Source organism: Podarcis vaucheri (genome assembly GCF_965113315.1).
Source record: "Podarcis vaucheri genome assembly, chromosome: 14".
Taxonomy (NCBI): Eukaryota; Metazoa; Chordata; class Lepidosauria; order Squamata; family Lacertidae; genus Podarcis; species Podarcis vaucheri.
Window position 1 is genome coordinate 26,890,804 of NC_138752.1, and position 18,809 is coordinate 26,909,612.

At 42.1% G+C, this 18,809-nt stretch overlaps 1 protein-coding gene across 6 annotated transcripts in view; it reads left to right on the forward strand.

Annotated features, from left to right (window-relative positions):
* Positions 1-18,809, forward strand: part of DIS3L (DIS3 like exosome 3'-5' exoribonuclease) — a 31,575-nt gene that overhangs the window by 10,764 nt on the left and 2,002 nt on the right. For all 6 annotated transcript variants that reach the window (XM_082198377.1, XM_082198378.1, XM_082198375.1 and 3 more), the window contains exons 6-15: positions 9,275-9,353; positions 10,444-10,623; positions 11,246-11,415; positions 11,508-11,669; positions 13,269-13,516; positions 14,859-14,951; positions 15,830-16,363; positions 17,296-17,450; positions 17,562-17,740; positions 18,481-18,626. In XM_082198377.1, coding sequence (XP_082054503.1) covers positions 9,275-9,353; positions 10,444-10,623; positions 11,246-11,415; positions 11,508-11,669; positions 13,269-13,516; positions 14,859-14,951; positions 15,830-16,363; positions 17,296-17,450; positions 17,562-17,740; positions 18,481-18,626 — 1,946 coding nt within the window. The remainder of the gene's footprint in view (positions 1-9,274; positions 9,354-10,443; positions 10,624-11,245; positions 11,416-11,507; positions 11,670-13,268; positions 13,517-14,858; positions 14,952-15,829; positions 16,364-17,295; positions 17,451-17,561; positions 17,741-18,480; positions 18,627-18,809) is intronic.

The following is an 18,809-nucleotide window of genomic DNA, read 5'->3' on the forward strand; positions in this document are numbered from 1 at the left end:
TTATCTCCTGTCTGGCAGGTTACTTGATTGGATTTCCTGGGGAGCCTGGCCAGTCTTTTGTAATGATAAATACTTAGTTCCTGGGCCAGGTCACAGGCTCACACCCTTTTCGTATCTTAAATGTGCCCTTAAGACAGGATTTGTGAGGAAAGAGACAAGGGGAGGTTTCCCACTTTGACCTTGCAGAGAAAACATTTGCTGAGTTTAGGAATCAAAATGGTTCCAGGTCGGTCTTCCTCTGCTAATCTATGTACGTGCTTGGTTGGTACACTTATGAACATTACTATATATCTAAGACCTCAAAATTCCTATCACACCAACCAGGTGCCTCTGGGAAGCCTACAAGCAGAACCTGGGCACAAGCGCTCTCTCTCCCCTCCTGTGCTTTCCCAGCAACTGGTAATCATAGCGTACTGCTTACCAGTATGGTGGCAGAACATTGCCTCCAATAGTGTGAGCTCAAACAGTCAGAACTTTCCATCTTTTTGAAGTTACCCCTTGTGATCTTGGCAGGGTGAAAGCACCCAGTGATACGAGAAGAAAAATAGATGAAGCAAATTGTACACGCTGCAGTAATAGTAATAAGAATAATAAGCAATTTTGCAAGATTTCTAACACAACGTTTTTAAAAGTTTGGAGGCTGGACTTTGAAATGGAAAGTTTTATGGGCTCTTTCTGCCACAAAAAGGTACTAAATCCAAAATTGACGCTGGAACAGTGAAACAGCAAGCAAGGAGGTCAGTTTTCATAACGTTTCTGTAAAATGCTCAGAGGATAATGATTAGAGTAGGGATATAAAACAGACAACACTGGGAAACTTTGTTCCTGCAAATAAGCTCCCTTCGATATCAGTTGGCTTGGTTTCCCCCTTGCCCTTTTGCCCCGTAATGGACAGTGTCTCTGTGGGAAAAGATAGACTGGAGTCTTTTGCTGAAATGTCGGCAGTGGCCTTTATAGCTCATTACAGTGTTGATAGGGAAAGAAGCAAGATCAGTTGCAAGATCTGGCATTGTGTACAGAAAGTATTTATTTCAGTTAATTTGAATCCTGCTCTCCCCATCAAAGATGCCAGAGCAGCTAACAAGACAAAATATAAAAACACTCAGAATTACATCGTTAATAAAATGAGCACAGTGGACAGAATGTTGCAAATTTTAAAGAAGAAGAAAATAGTAATAACCCAGCCAGATGGCTGTACAAATATTTCCTAGAGCAAACAAGTCCAGGAAGTGACAAAAAGTTGCTAACAAGGATCCAAATGGATCCCCTGGGGTAGGTGAGTTCTGTAACCCAGGTACAGTGGTACCTCGGGTTACATACGCTTCAGGTTACAGACTCCTCTAACCCAGAAATATTACCTCGGGTTAAGAACTTTGCTTCAGGATGAGAACAGATATTGTGCTCCGGCGGCGCGGCGGCAGCAGGAGGCCCCATTAGCTAAAGTGGTCTTCAGGTTAAGAACAGTTTCAGGTTAAGAATGGGCCTCCGGAATGAATTAAGTACTTAACCTGAGGTACCACTGTACTCCCACCAAGACAGCTTCCCCATCTCCCCACCAACTGTGCCTCGGACATAGGCAGAATACACTAGAGCTGGAGTTGCCATTGTGGCACCCATGGGTGCAATGGCACCCTTGAGGTCTTCCCTTCAGGCCTTTGAGCTCCCCGCTGCCCTGCCTCGCTCACTGCCCCCTTGGTCCTAAGGTGGTGAGAACAATGACTTTTTTCTCCATTGAAAAGTACACAGAGCTGAAAAAGGAAGTGGGAAGAGTGACCCTCCTTCCCACTTCCTCTTTCAGCTCTATGCCTTTTTCAAGGCTCAGATTAATCCTATTGGATCTGACTTTTAACCGTGTGCCCCGAAAAAGCGAAGTGTGTACATATGCACTTTCCCTTTTCCTGTCTCTTGGGTGCTGATCTGGGAGTGTGGGGAGAGAAGTGATCAGAGGGATTAATGCCCACAGCACTTGCTCAAAAATCCAAATGTGTCCTCTGGTGTAAAAAGACACTAGAGAGTTTCTTCCACTGCGTTAACGGGATTGGCAGGCTCTTAAAGGAATTGGTAGCCCTTAAAAAGTTTCCAAGAGACTTCCGGTTCCGGTCGCGGACGGCAAGGAAGCGCGGAAAGCCAAGCTAAGGGCTTTCCGAATATCTCGGAGATAAGGGGTGTCGCAAGGGCACTGCGCCCCCCGAAAAATTGGAAGCCCAGGGGGGGAACCCCTGGGGGAAGGTTTCCCAGCGGCGCGGAGCGGCGTTTTACATCCGCGGGTCCTCCCCGTACACCAGAGAGGAGAGACAGGGCGGAGCCGCAGGCGCACAATGGGGAATTACCGTCTCCGAGCTACGATGCCTCAAGCTTCCACCGAAAATTGCGACGAGCCACTACGGGTTTAAAACGGATACCCCATCGTTTCTGGACTTAAAACAACAAAGAAGAGAAGGAGTAAAGATGGGTGAGTCCGGGTATTAACTGCTTTACATACGGTCCCCACCCGACGGAGGGCGAAAAGGGCGCAGATTCAGAGAAGCACAGTTAGTAAGAAAGCAGAATAACTCATAACGACCGAACTGTGTATGCGCAGAAGGAGGAGGGTTATTTTTTCTTTTTACAGACTTAACTAAAGGAACGAACTGAACTTCCATTTATCGGAAGTTCAAAGACTGTTTGCCTAAGTGACGTATATTTTCGCTAGGAACTTGAAGTGGATTCACGAGTACATTTGGACGCTTATTTCGGGATATTGCTCAAGTTTTGTTTCCCTCTGTGACTCTTTATTGGCGAGCCAGTGGGCACATACAGCGATAAGCGTTAAGGGAACAAACTCAAGAGAACAGGAGAAGCACAAAGGGGAGGAGATAAACAGAATTGGTCACACCCTGAAGAGACTTACTGCTGATAGCCGGGGATAATTGCTGATTAAGGACTATACCAGCTCTCCCTTTTTATTTACTTAAGATATATGAGACTTTTACTTAAGATATATGGGATTTCTCCTTTTGGGCCGATGTAAGAGTCTTCTGTTAATGTTGTAAAGGAAGTTAAAGACGGATATCTATTTGTAATAGAAGTAACAAAACCCATCTTCTCCTTAGTGACTTAGACTGATTGTTACTTATGGTCTTTTGTAAACTGGTGTATACCCACTCACTTATTTAATCTCTACCCCCTCCTCCTCCACCTAACTAACTTAGTAGTAGCTCAATTCTCTGTACAGATATTGTTATATCCCTCTACTAGCCTCCCTGATTGACCTCTCTTTTGTACATCCTGCAAAGTTTACACAATAACCCGTCTGTTCCCCCTCCACCCTTTGGCCTCCCCATGTGCGTCTTTTGGATAACTTCCCCGATATTTTGGCATTCTGGAGATAAGGGACTCTGTTAAGTTTTGGGTATTTTGTGTGGGAATTTGTTGGGAGTATAATGGTACTCTTCTAGGTAACTAAACAGACTATCTGGGACAGCCGCACAGAGGGGAATAAGGAGATTGTGAGCCCTTAAAGGGAGAGAACCAGCACTGGAAAGTTCAACGGGTAAATAGGAGCAAAAATGCAGGGGAAGAATGGGAAAAGGGGGGGGGGAACACCAGGGGAAAGAAAAATCTCAAGACAAGAAGAAATTAAAGACTTGGATTTTCTGTGGTTAAAAATTAAGGAGGAACTCAAGCAGAACGAAAACAATATAGAGAATAAATTAGAGGAAATGCAAGATAGGATAGACAAAAGAATAGAGGGAGCTATAGGAGAGCTTGGAAAGAAAGTTCAAGAGTTAACAGTCAAAGCAAAGACATTTGAGGAATCTAACAAAAAAATTCAAAAAGACATGAGAGAACAGAAAAGGGAGACAGAGAAAATGAAGGAGGAGTTGCGAGAGTTGAACAAATCACAGGAGCAGATATGGGACAATATTGCGATGACTGAAATGCGACAAAGACAAATGCACTTAAAATTCAGAGGCATAGAGGAAGAAATGAAAGAGAATATTAAAGAAAAAATAACTATAGAACTAGCAAAATGGTTAGAGATCAAAGAAGAGGAGGTCGCGTATACAATAGAAAACGCCTTTAGGATTAAAATGAGAACACACCAGAACAAAACCAGGAAGCCCATTGGGGACTGCCTAGTAATGTTTAACTCAATAGGAATGAGGAATCTGATACTTAAAACAAGTTATCATAAAAAGCTAGTAATAGGCGGTAGACCAATAATTGTCCTGAAAGAGATTCCGGTCAGGCTACTACGTAAGAGGGAAGGTGTACAGACACATAATAGGTGTCCTGAGAAGGAACAACATCCAATATAGATGGGAATTCCCTGAGGGAATTGCTTTCTTTTTTAAAGACAAGAGATTCAAACTGAACAGCTCGTTAGAGGTAGAGAAGTTCCTGAGAAGATACGAGAAGGAACTTACCAAAAAGGAGAGTGGAATATTGGATAGAAAGGACGTGAGGGAGGGAGGAGGTGAGGGAGGGGGGAGGGTGAGGCTGCAGAGAGGGGAGGGGGAAGGAGAAGGAGAGGAGGTTGAGGGGGAAAGTGTAGCGGAAGGGGAAGAAACAGGGGAAGACACAGAGGAAGAGGAAGAAACAAAGAATTAACAATTGGACACAAACGCTACATCTTTCCTAAATAATGTCTTTAACTTTTTTAACATGGAATGTCAACGGTCTAAATGAGAAATCCAAAAGAAATAAAATATTGAAAGTTTTGAAAAATAAGAAATGTGATGTGGTATGCTGCCAAGAGACCCATGTGGCTAAAAGGCATAAACATATACTGATCAATAAAAAGCTGGGAAAGGAGTTTATTAACTCAGAAGTGAATAAAAAGAGAGGGTTGGTCATCTATGCTAAAGAGAAACTGGAACCTAAAGTAATATGCAAAGATGAGGAGGGGAGGATCTTAGGGATCCAGATTACCAACCAAGGGGAAAGATTTAACGTAGTATCGATATATGCCCCTAATACAAATAAAACCGAGTTTTACAAAAAACTGGAACAAATGCTATTAGAATTAGAAAATTATAAACTAATTTTACTAGGGGACCTGAATGGAGTCCCGGAACCTAATATTGACAGAAGCGAAAAGAGAAGGAAAGGGAAGCAAGGGAAACTCCCAAAAACTTTTGATGATCTCCAAGAAAATTTAGATTTATTGGACATTTGGAGATACAAAAACCCTACAGAGAAACAGTTTACCCATTTCTCTGGAGTACACCAGAGCTGGGGTAGAATAGACCAGATCTGGGTCTCCAGAGAGCTTACGCTGAGAGCGGGGAGGTGTATAATAGAGCCCAGAACATTATCGGATCATAATTCAATTTTTTTGGAAATAAAAGGTACTCCATCAGGCCCGTATAGATGGAGAATGAACGATTATCTACTGGAACAAGATGAGATTACTGATAAGGCAAAGAATGTTTTGAAAGAATATTTTGATCATAACCTGCATAAAGAAACAAAAATTAATGTGGTCTGGGATGCCAGTAAGGCAGTCCTTAGAGGCTTTTTGATCCAACAGAACAAATTTAGGAAGAATTTGAGAGAAGCAAAGAAGGAAGAGGTAGTTAAGCAACTAAAAGAAGTAGAGAACAAATTAACAAAAAACCCTGGGGATGAGAGGTATATTCAAATCTATAAATTATTACAAACTCAATACTCAACACTGCTGAATCGTGAAATAGAATGGGGAATAAAGACGATGAAACAAAGATATTTCGAATCAGCAAATAAAACTGGTAAGTTGCTAGCGTGGCAACTGAGGAAAAGGCAAAAGCAAAAGGTGATTAATAAAATTAAATTTGAAGATCAAATAATAGAGGACCCCAGTGAGATCAAAGGAAAGTTCCTTCAATACTTCGAAAATCTGTATAAAAAGAAAGAGGCGGAAGATACAAACGAGATAGGTAGGTATTTGGAAAGGAACGGGAAAGAAGACCTAACAGATGAGGAAAAGATTATGCTAAATGAACCAGTAACGATGGATGAGGTCAGAGATGCAATCAAGAAAATGAAACCCGGAAAAGCCCCTGGCCCAGATGGCCTCTCTCAAAAATATTATAAAACCTTAGAGGAACATCTGACCCCGGTACTCTGTAGTGTAATTAACAATATCCTCCAAGGAGGGGAAATGCCGGATTCGTGGAGAGAGGCATATATCACATTAATACCCAAAGCAGACTCCGAAATACTTAACATAGCAAACTACAGACCAATATCATTGCTCAATAATGATTACAAGATTTTTGCAGGAATAATGGCAAACAGGTTAAAGAAATATCTGAATAGAGCAATCCATAGGGACCAAGCCGGATTTCTGCCGGGTAGGCAGATAAAGGAGAATGTGAGGCATGTAGTTAACATAATTGAATATTTGGACCTTAGGATCGATATCCCTGCCGCCCTAATCTTTATAGATGCCGAAAAGGCTTTTGATAATGTATCCTGGGAATTCCTCATCAAATGTATGGAGAGGGTGGGAATAAGAGGGCCATTCCTAGAGGGCATTAGAGCAATCTATTCAAACCAGAAAGCGAAACTTAGTATTAACGGTAATTTAACAAACTCATTTAAGATCACAAAAGGTACAAGGCAGGGGTGTCCATTATCACCCCTGTTATTTATCATGGTATTGGAGGTTATATTGAACAAGATTAGAGGTACTCCGGAAATAAGAGGGATTAAGATAGGTAAAAAAGAATACAAGGTTAAGGCCTATGCCGACGACCTAGTAATATCAATAGAAGAACCTCTAGAAAGGATAAATGCAATCATTGATACAATGGAGGAATTTGGGGGACTATCTGGGTTCAAATTGAATAAAATTAAAACAAAAATGCTGGTAAAGAACTTAGACGAACAATCAAAAAATAGAATTGAACTAGAACCTGGGATAAAGACATCAAAAAAGGTTAAGTATCTGGGTATTTGGCTCTCAACGAAAAATATAAATTTGGTGGAGGACAATTACAACAGAACATGGAGAGAATGTAAAAGAGATCTGGATAGTTGGAGTAGACTACACCTCTCATGGGAAGGCAGAATGGCCGCCATCAAGATGAACATCCTCCCCAAAATGATATTTCTATTCCAAAATATCCCGGTAATCAGGGGTACAACGATGTTTAAGAACTGGCAGAGGACCCTTTCTAGATTTATTTGGCAGGGCAAAAGGGCCAGAATTAAGTATAAGCTGCTTACGGATAAAAGAGATAGAGGTGGATTTGCGCTACCGAACCTACAACTATACTATGAGGCCTCGTGCTTATGCTGGGTGAAGGAATGGATTGTACTGGACAACACCGACTTACTGGATTTGGAGGGTTTTAATGCTAGGTATGGATGGCATGCTTACCTATGGCAGGATAAGGGGAGAGTGCACAAAGGTTTTTCTAGTCATATCATAAGAGGGGCACTACTGGAAGTGTGGAACAGATGTAAGAACTTGGTAGAAAAAGATACCCCTTTATGGCTGTCACCTATAGATATTCTAGTAAGTAAAAAAGTGAATATGGAAGGTAGAAGATGGACCTATGCCGAACTTTTGAAAAGATCTGAGAAAGGTTGGGAAATTAGGCCCTACGAAGAGTTAAAAGATAAATTAACGGGGTGGATACAATTCCACCAAATTAGCTCTTTATGGAATGAACACAAAAAAGCTGGGATGAGCAAAAACAAATCCAAATTCCAGTTAGAAATAATAGAAGGGAAGTCTAAACACCTAACTAAAATGTATAACCAACTATTAGACTGGGATACCATGGATGAGGAAGTTAAAGAAGTTATGATCAAGTGGGCCATAGACATAGGACATCCCCTAGAATATGATAAATGGAAAAAACTATGGACCAAGGATATGAAATTCTCAGCATGTGTCAGCCTCCGAGAGAACATGGAAAAGATGATGTACCGTTGGTACATCACTCCAACAAAATTAGCTAAAATGTATAAAACCGGAGATAAGACCTGTTGGAAGTGCCAAAAGAAAGAGGGAGACTTCTTTCATATGTGGTGGTCTTGTGATGTAGTAAAGAAGTTTTGGGGCTCTGTCTATGACGAATTAAAAAAGATGCTAAAGTACACCTTCCCAAAAAAACCCGAAGCATTCCTTTTAGGAATGACGGGTAGTGAGATCAATAAGGATGACCAAACCTTATTTCAGTACGCAACCGTAGCCGCTAGGGTGCTGCTAGCGCAGAAATGGAAAAACCCCAGCATGCCAACAATTATGGACTGGCGAACCAAACTAACTGAATATATTGACTTAGCAATAATGACGCAGAAGATTAGGCATCAGAAAAATACGAAATTTATTAATGATTGGAATAAATTTTTTTCATACATGGAGATGACATTAGGAAACACCAAAGTCACAGTAGGTATAATTTAAAAGCTGTGAGGTAAAACATGACGATTAGCATAAGACACTGCTGTAAATATCGTTGAGATAGAGGTCTCGTCGTGGTGGTGGGAAGTCAAGGATCGGAAATATTGTATATTGATTTTTGAACTATTTTATTGTCTTTTTATCTTTTTTGTGATTTGCTTTAATATTAACAATGTATATGTATTTTTTAGAGGTTGGATTACAATAAAAACTTTTAAAAAAAAAAAAAAAAAAAGTTTCCAAGTCACTTAGCAAACAGAGCTTTGATGCTGATAACCTGGACAACGTGGTAGGCATTGCAGCCAAAACAACAGGACAGTCGCATGGCCCAGCAAGATCTTTTGCAGCAGCGATTTGAGCCAGGGAGGTTTCTGAATGCTTTCTTGGGGCAGTTCCACAGGTTAAGGTAATCCAGACAAGAGATAACTAAAGTGAGCATCACTGTGACCAAATCCACTTTCTCTGGGCATAATTTGACAGGTTAACTTAACTGGGCAAAGGCATTCCAAACTACATCCACCACCTGGAACCTCAAGCAGCAATGCTGGCTCCAAGAGCACTCCCAAACTTTAAAAAGGATTTTTTAGATGGAGTGCAACTCCATCCAAAACAGGCAGCAGCAATTCTCATGATTGGCATTCCTTCTGGGCAGGAACACCTCTGTCTTATCCAGGTTAAGTTTCAGTTTATTGGCCAACATGCTGGGCTCACTGATTCTAGACAATGGTTCAAACTTTCTCCTGTCTCCCTGGAACTTATAGAAAGTGTAGGCAGGGGGCAGAGAGAGAAAGAGCTGGGTGTCATTAGCAAGTTACAGTACTACAGAGCCGAATTTAACATAGCCTTGTATATTTATATTGGCTGTGCCTGGTTCTGAATTTTAATTTATTCTAGGGGGTCCTGAATGTGAACAAGCACAGAGCGCAGGTTGAAGCATTTGTGCGACTTCAAGGAGCCAGCAACAAAGAAAAAGGTGAGAACAGATTCCATGCTTTCAGTTTGACTAGCGAACTGGGTTTTGCTAGGTTTTTCCTTCTGCAAAGTACAGCTTGGCTTACTTTGCTGGGTCATCTGGGTCTACTTTGCCATGCAGCACTTACATTTCTGGAATCTTCTCTCTCTCTCTCTCTCTCTCTCTCTCTCTCTCTCTCTGAGGTTCCTAGTGGTCTAGACCAGGCATAGGCAAACTCGGCCCTCCAGATGTTTTGGAACTACAACTCCCATCACCCCTAGCTAACAGGACCAGTGGTCAGGGATGATGAGAGTTGTAGTCCCAAAACTTCTGGAGGGCCGAGTTTGCCTTTGTCTGGTCTAGACTGAACAGGTTGCCTCATAGTGAGAGCTGATTAAAGGGTGGTAGCTGCCTCATACTGAATAGCTTCTTCATTCCTCACACTGCTGCAATTCTGCTTTAGAGCAGGTATTCTCTTGGGTTTCAGCTGTCCTCTGCAATCAGGTTTTACAGATTCTCAGGGGTTGATCTTTTTGCCAGTGGGGAAACAGAACAGTGGGGAGAGGAAATAAATAATGAGATTTATTTCCTAGGGTTCTCCCTTTACCAGGAAAGCCCCCTCCAAATGATTCCCCCTTAAATGATCAGATCAATATTTCAACAGGAAGGGATTGGATTGTGCTCAAAATGAATAAGGGGATGTCCTGTAATATGGGACAGTTCTTTGAAAGTAAAGGACACTTGGCAACCATAATATTATGTATAGTAATCCAGTTATTCTCTTGACATAGAATTTATGTACCGGTATATGCTGGAGTTTGGCCCTATAAATCTCTATATGTGATTTTTCACATTTAGTTATGAGAGTGGCTTTATGAGTTTCAGAAGTTCATCTTGTATATAGATGAACACCAGTGATTAGGAAACAGGCAGTGTGGCTTGGAAGCTGTGTGCATTCTTAAAATTTATTTATTTATCTGTGAGGCCAGCTAAGTCCCCCCCCCTTTTTTTTTATATAAGAAAATGCCAAAAAAGAACCAGACTTCGAGAAATAGGAATCTGCTGTCTGCTCTAGGTTCCACTGAGTCATTCCTCCTTTCTTTGCACCCAGATCTCAAAAATGATGTCCTCATTTACGGCACCAAAGCTCGGAACAGAGCAATTCATGGTGATGTGGTAGCGGTTGAATTACTCCCCAAGAGCGAGTGGAAGGGACGGACTGCCGCCCTTTGTGAGAACGAGACCGAAGAGAAGACTTCTGGGGAGGTTTACGGTGAACCTATGCCCACAGGTAAGTGTAGAGAGCAAGCTACCTGAAAGACTGTTTGCCTCTGTAAAGACGTGTAAAAGCACTTCAGTCACCTGGGGAAATTCTACCTTTGGCATTGCACCCTACAGAACATCATAGGGCTGTGAGCTGGAAACAGGCATTTCCCCCTACATTTCCATGGTTTGTGCTTTGCAGAACAAATTCTGAGCAAGTTGTCACTGACATCATGTTAATACGCAGTGCTACCCTGTTCAAGCTTTAGCAGCCGCTCAGCTGACAACTTTTTAGTTGTATTTGGTTTACTTGGGGTGTGTTGAAGTTTGTAAATTGTAGTGGTGTCCCTTGGGCCTGAGATTGTTATTCCAATCTTGCTAGAAAGGGCCATTGTAAAAACAAGCTCATATTTAAGAAGAAGAAATTATTGATCTTGTCTGAAATGCACTGTAGCATTGTAAAGTGGCAAGCTAGTCCTGTAAGAACACTTCGCAGACCTACTGTATCATTTTATCAATTGCCTTATTGCCTCTTGGGCATGATAGATCTTCCTGTAAATGGATTTATCTATAATATCTTCCTTATCATGCGTTTTGCTTCTGCTTCCAAGGGATTGATGTATAATCACAGCATTATTCCACTTTCAAAGGTAAAGTCGTTGGCATCATACAGAAGAACTGGCGTGATTATGTGGTCACTTTTCCATCCAAAGAAGAGAGCCAGTCGCACGGCAAAAATGCACAGAAAGTCCTTGTGACACCGTGGGATTACAGAATCCCCAAGATCAGAATTAGCACGCAGCAAGCTGAGGCTCTACAGGTAAAACAGTTCCTTGGTGCATAAATGTCAACCAAGTTCCAATCTGCATTTGCTAATCATGGGTTTTCTGTTGACTTGGTGTTTCACAACAGGACTTCCGGGTTATCGTGCGTATCGATTCTTGGGAGTCGACATCGGTGTATCCAAATGGGCATTTTGTGCGTGTTTTAGGGCGGATAGGAGATCTTGAGGGAGAAATTCAGACTATCCTGGTGGAAAACAGCATCTCTGTGAGCCCTTTCTCCGAAGCGCAGGTTGGTCTGCATTTGCTTTTAATACTTCAGCTGGTAAATGGTAATTGTATATTTGTTCCCAATGGTTTGGTAATAACAGCAATTGGTACAGTGCAGTCTGTTCAATTGCATGAAACACATACTAGGTGTACTGGAGAAATGCCATACTATTTCAGGTAATAGATACTGTGGGTGATGGTCTATGCGAATGTCTATTATTATTATTATTATTATTATTATTATTATTATTATTATTATTATTTATTTATTGTCAAGGCTGGCCCAAACCTTCCATACAAAGGTAACCTCAGACAAAAGCAGCAATTGAATTCTGCAGCCTTTGTAAATAGTGCAAATGTGCTTATTTTTTGGGAGGGGGAAACTGTTCTGCTTCTGTTAGTCATGGAATTTGCAAGAGCTCTGCAGTGAAATGTATTTTGTAGTGAAAGTGGAGATTCTTGACAGAGGCTTTGCAACTTAAGGATTGCCCACCAAACACAGACCTCTTCCCAAGAATTCACACACCATTAAATAGATGTGATTGATGTATGTCTGTTTTGAATTAATTTGCTGTAAATTACATTTCATTGTCTTGTTTGAATGATGTCTTTGTGTTTTAACCTTTGGGAGCTGACCTGGGATGAAAAGTGGCATAGAAGTAAACTATAACCGAACCTGGCATGGAGAGGCTCAAAAAGGTCTGCAAGACCTTTGCCAGTGCTGCCTAACCACTACCAGCTGGCATTCAACAGGTTTCACCTGCTCCCTTTCAAACCTATCTCTACAGCTGAGGGCTAGAAACCTGCTTTTAAAATCAATAAATAAAACTCTATGCTCTCAGGGTGCTGAATTCTGCACCCAGTATCAAGTTCCACATTTGCTTGATGCAGCAGGCCTGTTTATGGCTCTCTTGCTGTTAGCGGTTTGAGATAAAAGCAGTTTTTATTTATTTGTTTATTATACATATATCCCGGCTTTCCTCTTGGAAAGGTGACATATGTGGTTCTCCTCCTCTCCATCTTATCCTCACAGGGTAGGTTAGGTGGAGAGATGATGACTGGCCCAAGGTCACCCAATGACCTTCCTGGCTGAGTGGGGATTTGAACCCTGGTCTCCAGGGTCCTAGTCAGACACTATAACAGCTATAGCTGCCCAGAGAGACTGGGGCAACCCAGTCAAATGGGTGGGGTACAAATAATACAATATTATTATACAGTACAGTCATACCTTGTTTGATGAACGCCTTGGCACTCGTACCTTTTGGCTCCCGAATGCCGCAAACCCAGAAGTGAGTGTTCCAGTTTGTGAGTTTTTTGGAACCTGAACATCCGCTGCAACTTCCAATTGACTGCAGGAGCTTCCTACAGCCAATCGGAAGCCTGAGGTACGACTGTACTAAGCACTGCAGAGTTGTTAGAGCAGTGCTGAATTTAAGGTGTCATTTTAGAAAAGCAAACTCTGCCCCTTGCACTGAAGGGGTCTGATGTACTGTGATTTCAGTATAAACAGGGGGCAAAGCTGCCTCCAGCAGGTTTTACTCGCTGACTCTTAGAGAGGATACGAATGAAGTGTTATTTTTTCAATCTAAAATCTCTGACATGCAGGACTTTCCTCCTGCAGATGTGTGAGATGCCAGTTGTTGTCCCAGAGAAGCCATGGAAAGTGGCTCCAGAAGAAGAGCTCAAGCGTGTGGATCTGAGGGAGACCCATTTAGTCTTCAGCATTGATCCAAAAGGCTGCGAAGATGTGGACGACGCCCTGTCCATTAGAACCCTGCCTAATGGAAACCTGGAGCTAGGGGTTCACATTGCAGACGTGACTCACTTCGTGGCTGCAAACTCTTACACAGATATTGAGGCAAGAGCAAGGTGGGTTGGATTCTGGGGTAGAAGCTAAAAGCTTTAATATTTATTGTCGCAATACAGTGGTACCTCCGGTTGCGGATGGGATCCGTTCCGGAGCTCCGGTCAGATCCCGAGGTTTCCACAACCGGAGGTGCCTGTTCTGCGCATGCACACAGCGCAATAGAGCACTTCTGTGCATGCACGCGCAGCAAAACCCGGAAATATACTTCCGGGTTTGCCGCATGCGTATCCTGAAGGATACATAACAAGAGGGGCATGTAAGTAGAGGTACCACTGTATATATAAACCAGTTAAAACAAAGTACCTAAGTGAACAAGGTTTTATAAAATAACATAGGAAAATCAATTTGAAAACAAGATTGCGAAGCATAATAATAGTACAGTGGTACCTCAGGTTTAGTGCTTAATTCGTTCCGGAGGTCCGTTCTTAACCTGAAACAGTTCTTAAGCTGAAGCACCACTTTAGCTATGGGACCTCCTGCTGCTGCCATGCCGCCGGAGTACAATTTCTGTTCTCATCCTGAAGCAAAGTTCTTAACCTGAAGCACTATTTCTGGGTTAGCGGAGTCTGTAACCTGAAGCGTACGTAACCCGAGGTACCACTGTACTTCATTGTGCACATCCACAACATAGAATTAAAGCACTTTGACAGTCATAGCTTCCCCCAAAGAGTCATGGGAATTATAGTTTACCCCTTGCTGAGCTGCAGTTCCCAGCAGACTTAACAAACTACTTTCCAGGAAGGGGAAGTCATGACTGTTAAAGTGCTATAAATGTATGGTATGGACCTGTATATTGTATTAACTGGCAGGGGGAAAAATGAATGATTGTTCTTTTGATAGTGATTTCAATAGCCAATACCAAGAATGTAATATACTTCTGAAATGAACAGTAGTGACTAAATACTGCAGCATAGGAGATGGCAGAATCAGTCACTCGTGTCGTCAGAGGGAAATCTTTTCTTGTAACTGTGAAAGCTCTGTTTAGATGTACAATTGCCCAAAATTGATTTTAATATTTTTGCTGCTGTTTTAGGCTGAAACTAATCTTAACATGTATGCTTGGGGTGTTTGTTTCTTACAGCTGCCAACTGCTCTTATTCTGAATTAACAGTAGATATCAATATAAGTCACCCCACAGCAAAAGGGATTAAAGCATGGTTATTTTACGCATATACTAGTGTCACTGAAACAAATGTCTCTTGTCTACATTATAAATGGCCCGTCCTAAATTGTTTAGCATTCGCATTAGATAAACCAACCGTGTTGCAATATGCGTCCAAATGTTCTGAAACTTTAAAGATGTGCAGTAGGAGCATTATAATAATTATTTCTCCAATTTCTCAGGGCTACTACTTACTACTTAGCAGATCGTCGTTACGACATGCTGCCTGCCGTCTTGAGTGCCAACTTATGTTCTCTTCTTGGGAATGTTGACAGGTGAGCTCTTAGCACTGACTTGCCCTAGCATCTCGGGTATTAAGACAAGTTCTTGGTGTTTTGCTTCTTCCTAGCCCCGACTCTTTGGGGGACCAAAATAACCCCTTGTAGCATTCTAATATTCTGCAATTTTCTCAGTTTATGAGAAACGTTTCATACATAAAATGTTCTAGTGTATTTTGCAAGCAAAGAAGTTTGGCCATTATTAGAATCTATTAAACTGCACGTACTTAAAATATAACGATTAAATCAATTTCTCCGTCACTAGCCATTGTCTTTTCTCCCCTGTACTGAAAATTGAAAGGGTAGAAACTAGGGGTGAACTTCATGTTTTTTCCAATGACTAACAAGTGGATTTTGCTAATACAGCTGTTTATGATTCATAAAAGCAACCCATGTTATGAATGTCAAACCAACTGAACTCTGTTTCTCTCTTGCTTGAAACTATTATTATTATTTATTGAAGTTATATACCTCCCTATACCTGGGGGTCTCAGGGCGGTTCACAGAATAAAATCAAGATATAAAACCACAAAATACATAATAAAAACAACAACCCCCCCAAAAAAAAAAATTTGAAAGGGCATAGGATATAAATCAGATCAACCAAAGGCCTGGTTAAAAATGTTTTTGCCTGGCGCCTAAAGGTATATAATGAAGGTGCCAGGTGAACTTCCCTGGGAAGAGCATTCCAGACAGGGAGCCACTGCAGAGAAGGCCTGCTCTTGTGTTGCCACCCTCTGAACCTCTTGAGGAGGAGGCATACGAAGAAGGGCCTCAGAAGATGATCTCAGGGCCTGGGTATGTTCATATGGAAAGAGGCTACATGATGGTCAGAATTGTCATTTATAAATCAGCAATGTTGTTTTATTTTCAAGGTATGCTGTGAGTGTCATTTGGGAACTTGAAAAAACTTCCTATGAAATAAAGGAGGTTTGGTACCACAGAACCATCATTCGCTCTTCCTACAAACTGTTTTATGAGGCGGCCCAGGCATTGCTGGATGGAGACTTGACAGTGGCCGATGAAATTCTGGAGCTCAAAGATATGGGCGAAGATACGAGGAAACAGAAGTTAGATGAGCTGACCTGGGCCATAGGGAAGCTGACTGACGTAGCCCGGCATATTCGAGCTAAGAGGGACAGCTGCGGAGCGCTGGAATTGGAAGGGGTCGAGGTCAGAGTGCTACTGGATGACAAAAAGAACATTGACGACCTCATCCCTCGGCAGCCGCTGGAAGTCCACGAAACGATTGCCGAATGTATGATTCTCGCAAACCATTGGGTGGCCAAGAAGATATGGGAGACTTTCCCTCACCAAGCCCTCCTGCGCCAACACCCACCCCCACGGCAGGAGTTTTTTTCAGAGCTCCGAGAATGTGCTGGAACAAAAGGCTTCTTCATAGATACACGGCAAGTTGAATCAGGGCTTACTAGTCCAGGCCTTCCTTAAGCTGCAGAGTAGTTGTTTTCCAAAATATCTCCAAGTACAATGCGGCTCTGGGTGCCCAAATCATCTGCATTTTCAGAAACAGGCTAGGCTTATGCGTTGTTTATTTAATTAATGTATATATTTATATACCACCGTTTATCAAAAGATTCCAGGGTGGTACAGTGGTACCTCAGGTTACATACGCCGCAGGTTGCAGACTCCGCTAACCCAGAAATAGTACCTCAGGTTAAGAACTTTGCTTCAGGATGAGAACAGAAATCGTGCTCCGGTGGCACGGCAGCAGCAGGAGGCCCCATTAGCAAAAGGTTAAGAACAGTTTCAGGTTAAGAACGGACCCCCCAGAACGAATTAAGTACTTAACCCGAGGTACCACTGTATAGAACATTAAGAACGTATTTTACAATTATGACATTGATATGCCACTCCAGAACCTGAGTTATCTTCTGGCAGCATTTTCATTGTTGAATATTTACAGATAAGGCACTTTGGGCTAGGAAAAAGGCTATTACGATCTTTCCAGCTGCTCTACCCTTCTGTATTCAGAGTAGTCTGGTTGCAGGGTTAGAAGGCAGCCAGCTGGAGCTTGCCATAGAAGAGCTCGGTTGCAGCAACTTGAGTTTTGGACTGAAGTGCAGTTTCAAAGGCAGGGGAGGAGAGTGGCTTGGAAACTTTTCTCCATCTGCATCTTTAAAAACTTAGAGCTAGACCCCTTAACAACTGGTGTAGAACTGGAATTGCTCTGAGATTGTCTGTGCAGGTAAGTCCAAGACTAGTTTTAGGACAGGTTGGTGGCGTAGGTTCATTTGTGAAAGTTGTAGCAAGAAGCATATACATTACTGAAAAGTTCAAATAAATTGGTTTTCTGTTATCATTAATCCATTCATTTCGATAGGTCGAACAAAGCATTAGCTGACTCCCTGGATAAGGCAGTTGACCCATCCGATCCTCTGGTGAATAGGCTGCTGAGATCTATGGCCACACAGGCAATGTCTAACGCCTTGTATTTTTCAACTGGCTCTTGCCCCAAAGAAGAGTTCTTTCACTATGGTAACTGCTGTCGTTTGTTTCTTTCTGTGTGCTTTTAAAATCCCAGCTCCAACTCCTCCACTATTGTCTTCATGGCCTTTGTGTCCATTATTGCATCCTATTTTGCGGCAGGTCTTGCTCTTGATAAATACACCCACTTCACTTCACCAATTAGAAGATATGCTGATATAATAGTCCACCGGCTGCTGTTGGTGGCCACTTCGAAAGGAGATAAATCAGGCACCAAGGAGAACTTGCTTAGCAACAAAGAACTTGAAGAGCTATGTAGACACATCAACAACAGAAACAGGGTAAGACGATTAGTGAGCATGCATTTGGGTATGTTTATGCAATAGATTCTCAGAGAGGCACATTTGACTTAGGCCACCATACATTTAAAGCACTATGGTGCAGTTTTAAAAATCATGGCTTTCCCCGTAAGAATGGAGCTGTGGTTTGTTAAGGGTGCAGAGAGTTGTTCAGAGATCCCTATTCCCCTCTTAGAGTAGTTTAAAAACTATCCCTCTTCACAGAGGACTCTGGGAATTGTAGCAGTGGGAGGGGATTAGGGGTTTGTGAACAATTCTCAATACCCATCACAAAATACAGCTCCTAGACTCCTTTGGGGAAATCATGATGAGTGCTTTAAATGTGTAGTATGAATGTGGATTTACTGTGAAGGTTGATTCACTGCAGTGAAGATGGGAAGTTATTTTGAGAAAGGTTTGTCATCCCACTTGCTTTGGAAGCAGGCCAGTGCAAATAAATCACAATGATTTATGATTTATTTAATTACATTAACCTAAAGAACATAAAGAAAAGGAAGAGAATGGACAAGACAGGAAGTCATTCCCAACCTTAAATGTTCTGGGACCCGGCTGCCTAAAGAACTGCCTCCATCCATATGAACCTACATAGGTTTAAGGTCATTGTCTTGAGCTATGCTGTCTGGTTGACCAGATATCAAAACATCATTGGCAGGGCCTTTTTGGTAGTGGCACCAACATAGTGGAAACCCTCATTTCTAATCTAAATGGCTTTCTTTGGATAGGCCGCCCAGCATGCCCAGAAGCAGTCCACTGAACTTTTCCAGTGTATGTACTTCAGAGATAAGAGTCTTGATGGAGATGAGCAGCGCACAGCAGACGGGATTATCTATTCAATCCGAACGAATGGTGTGCTTGTCTTTGTGCCAAGGTAAGGCAACTGTAGCTTGAGGCCAGACAAGCAAGTCCACATGGCAAGTTGCCTATTTCTGGGCAATCTGGAACACACGGGAAGGATTACAGCATAGCAGCTTTTAATTTAACCCTGTGGGATTTGGTGGGGACATTTTTCTCAAAGGACGTTGGGAGGAGGGGAAGTGGAATTCAGGAATCT